Genomic DNA, 13,640 nt, shown 5'->3' on the forward strand with positions numbered 1-13,640 from the left:
GTACAGTTGAAATCGGGATTAATCCGTGAAGAGCACACTTCTCCAACATGCCAGTGGCCATCGAAAGTTCCTGGTCTGGCGTGGTTACAAGTGGTCTGCGGTTATGAGGCTGGTTAGACATGTTATCAAAAGCAACGTTGGAGGTGCCTTATGGTAGAGAAATTAACATTTAATTATCTGGAAACAGCTCTGGAGGACGTTCCTCTAGTCAGCATGCCAATTGCACGTTCCCTCAACTTGAGACATCTGTGGCATTGTGTTGTTACAAAACTGCACATTTTAGAGTGGTCTTTTATTGTCCCCAGCACAAGGTGCACCTGTGTAATGATCATGCTGTTTAATCAGCTTCTTGATATGCCACTTCTGTTAGTTGGATGGATTCTCTTGGCAAAGGAGAAATGCTCACAAACAGGGATGTAAACACAATTGGTCAGAAATAAGCTTTTTGTGCTTTTGCAAAACGTCTGGGATCTTTTTATTTCAACTCATAAAACATGGGAACAACACTTTACATGTTGCGTTTTATATTTTTGTTCAGTATAAATTGACCATTCATTACAAACAGCCTTGCAAAATATCTTGGCAGTATATACTGTAAAAACAGCTTTTGGTATTTTGTTTCCCCCCTATGCCCTGTTTAGCTTGAATGTCTGACTACTGCAGCCATATTGCCCATGTTGCCAGTTTTTCTGTCACCTTTTCCAGATTCCTTCCTACCTACCTACCCACCTGCCTGCTACCTCTCTGCCTGCTTGCTTCTGCCACCTGCTTTGTCATGTATATGCATGTGGATACCAAGGGATGTGTGCTGCCACTGGACAAATTCAGTCCTCTCACAAACAATCCATTAAATGGTTCATGGGCTACTATGGGTTACTATTTGGCTTGGGTTTGGTGTTGCTTACGTTTGCAACAGAGATCTTAACCTATTTGATTGTATTTAAAAGTTATACAATGATTACTATGCTTTCCATTGCAATTGTGTTCAATTGATATTTACAGTTTAGTCATCCAGAGTGACATACAGTTAGTGCATTCATCTTAAGATGGCTAGGTGGGACAACCACGTCATACATAATAAGTACTATTTTTCCTCAAAGTAGCTATCAGCAAAGTCAGCGCTAGTATGATGATATAATGCCAAATCAGTCCGACTGTGGTTGGACCCTCATTGGTACACATCTTCTGAGATGGATGGTAGAAATGGACCACCGTGTGCAGGCAGGTTTGCCAGTGGATGCCGAGCCTTTCCTGCTTGATGCCTGTCTGAAGCGCATCATGGTAACCGCAATATGTAAGCAATTGTGGGGAGTAGAGGCGGTGCTGTTCTCAATTGAAGCATATGATGTTTCTTTTCCTCAATCACACATGTACTGTATGTAATATGATGTCTAATTGTCAAATCAGGAATGAAGCAAATTTTTTTATTTAAGCATATCCCAATATCTTCAACAGCCACCCCAGAACTTGACCATGATTACTGCCTGCCCAGGTCTCCAATGTGGCTGGCATCCCTGAATGGTACTGCACTTAAGACCCTCTTATATCCAGGACATTACAGAGTATCATGCACAATTTTAGGGACACAATTGCTCAGTGTAAAAGTGTCCCTAAATGAGTTCCACAAACTTCGTCACTACTCCACACTTTTTATTTTTATGGGGCAGTCCTTGCAACACCTATATCAGCTAAATTTGTACATTTAGCTAATTACAGGGAATCTTTAACAAGTCCCCTGAGTTCCTTTCACAGAACTTTGTTGCCCTGCTAATTTGGTTATTATCTGCAGAGGATTTCAGCTTCTTGCTGAGGTTGCACAATGTGCTTATTAAGAAGAATGCTGGCATCTAGTTTTTAGGTGGCTTGAGTGCTGTGTAAAAGCAGAGGCCTCCCTCGAAGCATGACTAAGGTCTGGAGATTTTTGTGTATGTACGATTACTGTAATGGCTGTCTGGCAGATGAACCTGATGATGTTTGCATAAATATACATACTTTGCTACACACACACCCCTTTTCATTCTTGGATACAAGTACCTATTTTATTCCTGAATGAAAACCTTAACTGCTTTGTGATTGATCCCTTGATAAGGAGTAGGTGGGTGTCCGTGGCCCATCCATGGGTATGGCTGGTCCATGCGTGTGACTGGCACCCATGCCAGACCTGTGTTTGTGTTTGACCCCTGGCAGAGCGCAGTCAGGACAGTGTGGTGGTGATGCTGTCTGACTCTAACTCCACCCAGGATGCCTTCACAGACCCCGCCAGCTCCCAGGACAGTAGCCATGTTAAGCTACAGTCTCAGTCTGGGAAGGGCAGTACGTCTTCCTCTGAGAACACCACCCCCATCAAGGAGGGCCAGCCTACAGTTGAAGACACAGGTGGGTGTTGTTCCTTTTATCCTGAAATGCAGTTAAGGAAATTAGTTCTACCCGAACACCAGCTTTAGTATTTGCTAAATGGGGTTTTTCTTTTGTGATATTGTAAGCCAATGACTTGTGTTTTAGAGGGGACAGGACATATTGAGAATGGATCATGTTAATATTTCGCTCCTCTTCAAACCCTGAATTCCTCAAGGCTCACATGGGGGAAGAAGCAACGAGGGTGGGACTGTAATCTTGCTGGAGGACAAAGAACAAGTCCAAGAAGTAGAAGACACCATGTCAGTGACAGTACCTGAGGCTGATGCCCAAAAGCCGACCATAGATCCCTGCCCTCATGCACTGCCTGTTCCATCCACCCCACCAAAGGCCTCGTCCACTCCCCAGGTCACCCCCCAAACCCCCACTCCTCAGGCCACCCCCCAGACTCCCGCCAGCGATGGGAAGAGCCGTCACCAGAGATGGCCCGAGCCCCCTCCAGAGGTTGTGGAGGTGCCCAAGGCCCTCCCTGCTGAGCGGACAGAGCAGCGCCACATGCTGGTGGAGATGTGTGTCCGTGCTCTCTTCCTCTGCCTGAGCCGCTTCCCTCAGCACTACAAGAGCCTCTATCGCCTGGCATTCTTCTACACCAACAGCAAGACCCAACAGGTTAGTTAGCCCATCCTCCCCCATAGCATGCATGGTCACTAACATTCATTCACAGAATGTTTAAACAGGAAAATTAAACAATTTATATACCAGACCGTAATCCTATCATCAGTGGCATTAAATCTGACATTTTAATTCCCTCTGACACCATGAGTCTAGTTCCTCTTTTCAATTGTGCTAGTTTGCCTGCAGTTTATGTGACTACAGAAGGTGCTGAAAGAGGAGAGTGTGCTTTGTACACAAGGCTCTGTGGGTAGAGGTGTGCGTGGGTGGCAACAGCACAGTGCTCTCTCAGCCAGGTTTGGCACAGCGAGGCTGCGTAGTGTCGTGACGTCCTACAGTAAGCATTTTGCCAGTCAGACCATCCTATGGGGACTGCTGGTCCCAATTCAATGAAGTTGGATTAGCCAATAGCCAGGGCAGAGTTCTGGCCATTGATAACAGCTTAGTGAACTGTTACTGTTACTCTCCTCAGAGTGTGCTGTTCATCTTGTTGTTAGAGGATTCATTCAGGCAGGTAGACGGACCTGGGCCCGTGACTTGCTTTATTTTACTGCCCCAGTGTTTTAGACTCAACAAAATCACAAAGCCTACACCTTTAAGAAGTGAATAGGTCCTGAAAGTAAGTCCATAATTGTTTATTTAATTCCCTGTGGAGTTCTGGTAAAATGTCAAGTGACTACCTACTGCTCAGTGTTAGCGACCAGTGGTAGCATTGTGGGTGTTCAGGTCTGTAGACCTCTTGGTTAATAAGCGATGAACCCATTTGTTTTTCCAGTACAAATCCTACTTCCTCTGTGTTTTAAATTACAGGCTAAGGTTATTATACATTTGTTAGAGAATACTAGATTTATGGGTTAGTATTGTAACAGGAATGTGTGGTGGATAGATGAGAATTTGAATAGCTCTGTCTCTATGCAGAAAATTCTGATAGCTTTTATGAATTTGTATTAAATATGATAATACATAGTGCCTATTCAGACCCCTTTACTTTTTCAGCATTATGTTACGTTACAGCCTTATTCTACAATGGATTAAATAAAAACAATTCCTCAGCAATCTCCACACAATAACCCAAAATGACAAAACTGAAATACCTAATTTACATAAGTATTCAGACCTTTTGCTATAAGACTCGAAATTGAGCCCAGGTGCATCCTGTTTCCATTGAGCATCCTTGAGATGTTTCTGCAACTTGGAGTCAACTTGTGGTAAATTCAATTGATTGGACATGATTTGGAAAGGCACACACCATTCTATATAGGTTCCACAGTTGACAGTGCATGTCAGAGCAAAGATCAAATCAAATTTATTTATATAGCCCTTCGTACATCATCTGATATCTCAAAGTGCTGTACAGAAACCCAGCCTAAAACCCCAAACAGCAAGCAATGCAGGTGTAGAAGCACGGTGGCTAGGAAAAGTTCCCTAGAAAGGCCAAAACCTAGGAAGAAACCTAGAGAGGAACCAGGCTATGTGGGGTGGCCAGTCCTCTTCTGCCTGTGCCGGGTGGAGATTATAACAGAACATGGCCAAGATGTTCAAATGTTCATAAATGACCAGCATGGTCGAATAATAATAAGGCAGAACAGTTGAAACTGGAGCAGCAGCACGGCCAGGTGGACTGGGGACAGCAAGGAGTCATCATGTCAGGTAGTCCTGAGGCATGGTCCTAGGGCTCAGGTCCTCCGAGTGAGAGAAAGAGAGAAAGAGAGAATTAGAGAGAGCACACTTAAATTCACACAGGACACCGAATAGGACAGGAGAAGCACTCCAGATATAACAAACTGACCCTAGCCCCCCGACACATAAACTACTGCAGCATAAATACTGGAGGCTGAGACAGGAGGGGTCAGGAGACACTGTGGCCCCATCCGAAAAACCAAGCCAGGATGTCGAAGGAATTGCCTGTAGAGCTCCGAGACAGGATTGTGTCTAGGCACAGATCTGGGGAAGGGTACCAAAAAAATGTCTGCAGCATTGAAGGTCCCCAAGAAGAACACATTGCCCTCCATCATTCTTAAATGGAAGAAGTTTGGAACCACCAAGACTCTTCCTAGAGCTGTCCGCCGGTCCAAACTGAGCAATCGGGGGAGAAGGGCCTTGGTCAGTGAGGTGACCAAGAACCCGATCGTCACTCTGACAGAGCTCCTCTGTGGAGATGGGATGACTTTCCAGAAGGACAACCATCTCTGCAGCATCTCACCAATCACGTATTTTCGGTATAGTGGCCAGAAGGAAGCAACTCTTCAGTAAAAGGCACATGAAAGCCTGCTTGTAGTTTGCCAAAAGGCACCTAAATGACTCTCAGACCATGAGAAACAAGATTCTCTGGTCTGATGAAACCAAGATTGAACTCTAGCCTGAATGCCAAGCCTCACGTTTGGAGGAAACCTGGCACCATCCCTACGGTGAAGCATATTGGTGGCAGCATCATGCTGTGGGGATGTTTTTTAGCGGCAGGGACTGGGAGACTAGTCAGGATCGAGGCAAAGATGAATGGAGCAAAGTACAGAGAGAACCTGCTCCAGAGCGGGGGTGAAGGTTCCCCTTCCAACAGGGCAACGACCCTAAGCACACAGTGAAGACAACATCGGGACAAGTCTCAATGTCCTTGAGTGGTTCAGACAGAGCTCGGACTTGAACCCGATCTAACATTTCTGGAGAGACCTGAAAATAGCTGTGCAGCAACGCTCCCTGACAGAGCTTGAGCGGATCTGCAGAGAAGATTGGGAGAAACTCCCCAAATACAGGTGTGCCAAGCTTGTAGCATCATACCCAAGAAGACTCGAGGCTGTAATCGCTGCAATAGGTGCTTCAACAAAGTACTGAGTAAAGGGTCAAAATACTTACGGAAATGTGATATTTCAATTATTATTATTTTTTTAATAAATTAGGAAAATATTTCCAAACTTGTTTTTGCTTTGTCATTATGGGGTGGTGTGTGTAGATTGTTGAGAAAAAAATGCTATTTTTTAAAATCTATTTTAGAAGGCTGTAATCTAACAATGTGGAGAAAGTCAAGGGGTCTGAATACTTTCCGCTGGCAATGTACTGTTCCTAATGAATAGAACACAGCTTTGGTGACACCCTTGTCTCAAAAACAAATGGTTTTGACCGCTTGGAACTTGAAGTGAAGCTTCTCCTCCCGATCATGCCATTCTGCTTGTAAAACGATTATCAACTTTACACACCTTATGTAAAAATGAAAAGTTACTATTGGATGAACTATATCTACTTTTATATAAAGTTGAATCCCTCCTCTCTAGCTGGGGGTGAACTGCCCCCCTCTAGTAAAGCCTCTAGTTCTCCCAGAAACAGTTAGGGTAAACATGAATTGGCTGGGACAGACAGTTTGAGGCTAATCAGGAAGTCAGAGATTGACAGGAGGACCTGTAATCGCAGGTCATTTGGCCCTGGGTTTTTACAGAACATCACAGTGATGTTTTAAAAAGGGAGAACGGTGACGTTTTAAAAAGGGAGAACCACTTTCATGTCAATAACTTGACTTCAGCTACAGTCACTTTGTACTGTTAAACTGCAGTTAGTTGTGTCCATCAGAGCTGCTATGACAGGGAACAAGGTAGCAAAACAGTGAGGTTAGGTAGTGGATGATGCAGATGAAAAAGAGCGATTCAAAGAAACTTGTGGTATGATGTAGCTAACGGTTTCACCTTTTTTAGTCTTGTTTGTGGTCTGCCTCTTGAGGGACCGTTTTCATATCCCCAGTCTTCTGATTATGTTTTATGTTTTCCTAGAATCTGCGGTGGGCACGAGATGTGTTGCTAGGAAGCAGTGTCCCATGGCAACAGCTGAAGCACATGCCAGCACAAGGACTTTTCTGCGAGAGGAACAAGACAAACCTGTTCAATGTAAGTTCACCAAGCCAGCTCTGCTATCAAGGTCCTGTTACTCACCTGGCTAACATTACTATGCACCAGTCCTGGTTCTCAGTTTGTTTTACAGTTTGGAAAGTGAAGTTATTTTTTGGAATATTGCAAACTCAATAGTAAGTTACAGAATTTACACCCAATTTGACTCAATCTAATCAGAAGTCAGTGACTGGAAGGAAATGCTGAGAGTTAATTTGGCGAGTCTTCCAATCGACTTCCTCCTCGACTTGTAGCAATAACATTCTGCACCAGGAGAGACCCTTAATAGCTAAAACAATGGAGGGAGGACTTAGAGATTCCAACATTGCATCAGTTGTTTAAACTTAAATGAAAAGGGTACTTCTGGGAATTACATACTTAGTGTGTCAACCTTCTCATTACATCCTGTTGTAAGTCCTCCAAGAGATATTTCTCCTTGCTGCAACTCTTCTTAGTCCCAGTTATCCATGCAATACGTTCTTTGCATGTTATTGTATGGTTGCTTTAAGCCTAATTATGGAATCCCAGGTAGCACTGTCATGAATTGAAGCATGTGTGGCGGTCTGTGGAGGGTCTGGAGACGAGTACAATGAACAGTAATGTCACTGCTGGTGTTGAGCCAGGGAGTAGGCCTACTCGGAGCAGGTTTCCCAGGTCTCATCAAAAGTCAAAGATGAAAATCAGCAGTGGTGTGACTCAACAGCTGTTGTCTTGTCTGCCATGGCCTTCAGTATCACTGATCCCTGAGTCTGACAGACAGACAGACAGACCAGTCATTGTCAGTGGTGATATGTGTTGTGCCTTCTGTGTGACAGAGGGGACAATGATTGTGCTGGTTTTCCTCAGTGACAGAATGACCAAATGGCTGGATGGGAGATGATATTAGACATGAGATGGTAGGCTACCTGATGGGACTTGGTCTTCAGTGGAGTGTTCTTCAATGGGGAGGCCAGGCCACACCACCTGAATAAGGTTTCTCTAGATCATTGGTTCACTACTGGTTTTGCCTCGGGACCAGATTGTCTCAGTCACGACCCAATACTTGCATTGCAAAATTGGCAAAATGCCATCTGGAAAGCTATTTTTAATGCTATATTGATAGTCAATGTAGCAATTTACACTGAGTGTACAAAACAGTAAGAATACCTTCCTAATATTGAGTTGCACCCCCTTTTGCCCTCCTAGCAGCCTCAATTCGTGAGGGCATGAACTCTACACACTGTCAAGCTTTCCACAGGGATGCTGGCCAATGTTGGCTCATGCTCCTCCCCTTCATCTACACTGATTGAAGTGAATTTAACAGTGGTCATAGCATTCACCTGGTCATGGAAAGAGCAGGTGGGTTTTGTACACTCAGTGTATATGACAAGGGAACTACATCCCCACCTTTTCCATTGTTAGTAATAAATGCTGCCCATATTCTTGATAAGGAATGTTAGTAAGTTCACTGGTTTGAAAAACAAAATTAACCAACTGTGCTAAATAGTGATGTTATTAGCTCTATTGACAGTACTAATTGAAGAAAGTTTTTGGATTTTAAATTATTCAAAAATGCAGGCTCATTACACCCTTCTACCTGGTTTTATTAGTTTAAGTTCAGACTGGAGTATTTTCCATTTCAATTTTAAAAATAAAATTCTCAGACACTCTCGACCCATTCGAAACCTCCCGTGACCCAAATTTCGCCAAGACCCCCCCCAGTTGAGAATCACTGCACTCAGTCCTATATTGCAGCCTAATGTAGGTCACACTGGCCTAGTTTTCATCTGGGTTTGGCTGGTGTTACATCAACTGGGCCACCATCAAGAGTAGCCTAACCTATATTCTGCTGTTTTGACATGTTCCAGACTGTGGCATGCAGCACCCTCTGTTTGACTGGTAGTAAGCCTTCTTATAACTGTTCTCGTAGTCTCAATCATCTTGTTTTTCACCAATCGTAAATGTTGTGCATCGAAGAATATGTATAATGTAGTAACTAAACAGGTTTATTAGAAAACACAGCTGATTAAACAAATTGCATTCTGCAACTGAAGATCATGATTAGATGATTATTGGAGTCAGGTGTGTTAGATGGGGCTGGGGCAAAAGTGTGACACCAGTCAGGCCCCTGAGGACTGGAGTTGCCCAGGCCTGAAATAAATCAACCATGACAGGGAATCCCCAATGGAAACACAGCTGTAGATGGACAATAATATTATGGATTTGATATGGATAAAACCTATATATTTAGTTTACAGTTGCTGTAATGCTCTTCATAACATAATGTTGATGATTGCAGTAAATAAAGGCCTAAGTCCTCTGGCCTGCTCCCTCAGGCAGGGCTGTGCAGGGCTAACTGCTCTGCAGGCTGGGCTCCAGGATGACAGTCCTGAGGGGGGCATTTTAAATCCATGGGGGGGGGCAAAACTAGTATTTCTTTAGAGCCCTATCTTATAGGCTTCATAGCTTAAAACTCAATCATTACAACTATAGGCTACATTTCGGTTGAATTTGTGACACTACGCAATGACCGGAACCCAGCTGCCACTTCTCCAGGTGCGCAATATTTTCTGTGTGGGAGAGTTTAAGAAATATAAACTAAATCAAACTAATTGCATATTTTATAGTCAGAATTTTCTTACGTGGCAGTAGCTAATTTGAATCTGCCACGAATAGAGTAAATGCCCATTCCGAGAGCAACACACGCTATAGGAAGAGAGCAACACACGCTATAGGAAGAGAGCAACACACGCGCGCTATAGGAAGAGAGCAACACACGCGCGCTATAGGAAGAGAGCAACACACGCGCGCTATAGGAAGAGAGCAACACACGCGCGCTATAGGAAGAGAGCAACACACGCGCGCTATAGGAAGAGAGCAACACACGCGCGCTATAGGAAGAGAGCAACACGCGCGCTATAGGAAGAGAGCAACACGCGCGCGCTATAGGAAGAGAGCAACACGCGCGCGCTATAGGAAGAGAGCAACACACGCGCGCTATAGGAAGAGAGCAACACACGCGCGCTATAGGAAGAGAGCAACACACGCGCGCTATAGGAAGAGAGCAACACACGCGCGCTATAGGAAGAGAGCAACACACGCGCGCTATAGGAAGAGAGCAACACACGCGCGCTATAGGAAGAGAGCAACACACGCGCGCTATAGGAAGAGAGCAACACACGCGCGCTATAGGAAGAGAGCAACACACGCGCGCTATAGGAAGAGAGCAACACACGCGCGCTATAGGAAGAGAGCAACACACGCGCGCTATAGGAAGAGAGCAACACACGCGCGCTATAGGAAGAGAGCAACACACGCGCGCTATAGGAAGAGAGCAACACACGCGCGCTATAGGAAGAGAGCAACACACGCGCGCTATAGGAAGAGAGCAACACGCGCGCTATAGGAAGAGAGCAACACACGCGCGCTATAGGAAGAGAGCAACACACGCGCGCTATAGGAAGAGAGCAACACACGCGCGCTATAGGAAGAGAGCAACACACGCGCGCTATAGGAAGAGAGCAACACACGCGCGCTATAGGAAGAGAGCAACACACGCGCGCTATAGGAAGAGAGCAACACACGCGCGCTATAGGAAGAGAGCAACACACGCGCGCTATAGGAAGAGAGCAACACACGCGCGCTATAGGAAGAGAGCAACACACGCGCGCTATAGGAAGAGAGCAACACACGCGCGCTATAGGAAGAGAGCAACACACGCGCGCTATAGGAAGAGAGCAACACACGCGCGCTATAGGAAGAGAGCAACACACGCGCGCTATAGGAAGAGAGCAACACACGCGCGCTATAGGAAGAGAGCAACACACGCGCGCTATAGGAAGAGAGCAACACACGCGCGCTATAGGAAGAGAGCAACACACGCGCGCTATAGGAAGAGAGCAACACACGCGCGCTATAGGAAGAGAGCAACACACGCGCGCTATAGGAAGAGAGCAACACACGCGCGCTATAGGAAGAGAGCAACACACGCGCGCTATAGGAAGAGAGCAACACACGCGCGCTATAGGAAGAGAGCAACACACGCGCGCTATAGGAAGAGAGCAACACACGCGCGCTATAGGAAGAGAGCAACACACGCGCGCTATAGGAAGAGAGCAACACACGCGCGCTATAGGAAGAGAGCAACACACGCGCGCTATAGGAAGAGAGCAACACACGCGCGCTATAGGAAGAGAGCAACACACGCGCGCTATAGGAAGAGAGCAACACACGCGCGCTATAGGAAGAGAGCAACACACGCGCGCTATAGGAAGAGAGCAACACACGCGCGCTATAGGAAGAGAGCAACACACGCGCGCTATAGGAAGAGAGCAACACACGCGCGCTATAGGAAGAGAGCAACACACGCGCGCTATAGGAAGAGAGCAACACACGCGCGCTATAGGAAGAGAGCAACACACGCGCGCTATAGGAAGAGAGCAACACACGCGCGCTATAGGAAGAGAGCAACACACGCGCGCTATAGGAAGAGAGCAACACACGCGCGCTATAGGAAGAGAGCAACACACGCGCGCTATAGGAAGAGAGCAACACACGCGCGCTATAGGAAGAGAGCAACACACGCGCGCTATAGGAAGAGAGCAACACACGCGCGCTATAGGAAGAGAGCAACACGCGCGCTATAGGAAGAGAGCAACACACGCGCGCGCTATAGGAAGAGAGCAACACGCGCGCGCTATAGGAAGAGAGCAACACACGCGCGCGCTATAGGAAGAGAGCAACACGCGCGCGCTATAGGAAGAGAGCAACACGCGCGCGCTATAGGAAGAGAGCAACACGCGCGCGCTATAGGAAGAGAGCAACACGCGCGCGCTATAGGAAGAGATCAACACGCGCGCGCTATAGGAAGAGAGCAACACGCGCGCGCTATAGGAAGATAGCAACACGCGCGCGCTATAGGAAGAGAGCAACACGCGCGCGCTATAGGAAGAGAGCAACACGCGCGCGCTATAGGAAGAGAGCAACACGCGCGCGCTATAGGAAGAGAGCAACACGCGCGCGCTATAGGAAGAGAGCAACACGCGCGCGCTATAGGAAGAGAGCAACTCGCGCGCGCTATAGGAAGAGAGCAACACGCGCGCGCTATAGGAAGAGAGCAACACGCGCGCGCTTTAGGAAGAGAGCAACACGCGCGCGCTTTAGGAAGAGAGCAACACGCGCGCGCTATAGGAAGAGAGCAACACGCGCGCGCTATAGGAAGAGAGCAACACGCGCGCGCTATAGGAAGAGAGCAACACGCGCGCGCTATAGGAAGAGAGCAACACGCGCGCTATAGGAAGAGAGCAACACGCGCGCTATAGGAAGAGAGCAACACACGCGCGCTATAGGAAGAGAGCAACACACGCGCGCTATAGGAAGAGAGCAACACACGCGCGCTGTAGGAAGAGAGCAACACACGCGCGCTATAGGAAGAGAGCAACACACACACACACACAGAGCAGGGAGGGGACGAAAAAGTAGGCTGTGTCATTTTCATAGTATTGACATCACTTTTACACCAGCCTATCTCATAATGACTGTAATACAAATGAATGATAACAGAGTGAAAGTTTTCCTAATTGTTTTAGTAAGTTACACACGGTATTGGTCCAACATACAAATTGTTTAAACATGTAGGCCTATCTAAAAAATAAGAGCCATAAACACAACTGCCATTTTGCTCACAAGAAAGCACGTGATGTTGAAGAGAAGCCCCAGGAAGACTGATAGCCCAAGGTGGGTTCATTAAGAAAGCACACACCGTAACTGTTGATTCAGGGCCATGGACAGAAGGCTACCTTCAGTCAGGATAAAGTTAGATGCGCTGACAATTTCAGCATTACCTCAGAGTACAACTAATAGGCTACATTGGTCATTATCCTGATACCCATCAAATAACGCAAAGATGTGTGTAATATACAGTGCCTTGTGAAAGTATTCAGCCCCCTTGAACTTTGTGACCTTTTGCCACATTTCAGGCTTCAAACATAAAGATATAAAACTGTATTTTTTGTGAAGAATCAACAACAAGTGGGACACAATCATGAAGTGGAACCACATTTATTGGATATTTCAAACTTTTTTAACAAATCAAAAACTGAAAAATTGGGCGTGCAAAATTATTCAGCCCCCTTAAGTTAATACTTTGTAGCGCCACCTTTTGCTGCGATTACAGCTGTAAGTCGCTTGGGGTATGTCTATCAGTTTTGCACATCGAGAGACTGACATTTTTTCCCATTCCTCCTTGCAAAACAGCTTGAGCTCAGTGAGGTTGGATGGAGAGCATTTGTGAACAGCAGTTTTCAGTTCTTTCCACAGATTCTCGATTGGATTCAGGTCTGGACTTTGACTTGGCCATTCTAACACCTGGATATGTTTATTTTTGAACCATTCCATTGTAGATTTTGCTTTATGTTTTGGATCATTGTCTTGTTGGAAGACAAATCTCCGTCCCAGTCTCAGGTCTTTTGCAGACTCCATCAGGTTTTCTTCCAGAATGGTCCTGTATTTGGCTCCATCCATCTTCCCATCAATTTTAACCATCTTCCCTGTCCCTGCTGAAGAAAAGCAGGCCCAAACCATGATGCTGCCACCACCATGTTTGACAGTGGGGATGGTGTGTTCAGGGTGATGAGCTGTGTTGCTTTTACCCCAAACATAACGTTTTGCATTGTTGCCAAAAAGTTCAATTTTGGTTTCATCTGACCAGAGCACCTTCTTCCACATGTTTGGTGTGTCTCCCAGGTGGCTTGTGGCAAACTTTAA

The 13,640-nt window shown here is 46.0% G+C and overlaps 1 protein-coding gene across 6 annotated transcripts in view; it reads left to right on the forward strand.

The window, feature by feature from the left end:
• The window catches only part of cabin1 (calcineurin binding protein 1), a 65,079-nt gene that overhangs the window by 13,593 nt on the left and 37,846 nt on the right, over positions 1 to 13,640 (forward strand). For 3 of the 6 annotated variants that reach the window (XM_036979738.1, XM_021605912.2, XM_021605916.2), the window contains exons 28-31: positions 1,456 to 1,521; positions 2,188 to 2,376; positions 2,573 to 3,024; positions 6,783 to 6,896. In XM_036979738.1, the coding sequence (XP_036835633.1) occupies positions 1,456 to 1,521; positions 2,188 to 2,376; positions 2,573 to 3,024; positions 6,783 to 6,896 (821 nt within the window). The remainder of the gene's footprint in view (positions 1 to 1,455; positions 1,522 to 2,187; positions 2,377 to 2,572; positions 3,025 to 6,782; positions 6,897 to 13,640) is intronic. The other 3 variants (XM_021605913.2, XM_021605914.2, XM_021605917.2) reach the window with 1 other exon arrangement.

This window comes from Oncorhynchus mykiss, chromosome 6, assembly GCF_013265735.2.
Source record: "Oncorhynchus mykiss isolate Arlee chromosome 6, USDA_OmykA_1.1, whole genome shotgun sequence".
NCBI classification, from domain to species: domain Eukaryota; kingdom Metazoa; phylum Chordata; class Actinopteri; order Salmoniformes; family Salmonidae; genus Oncorhynchus; species Oncorhynchus mykiss.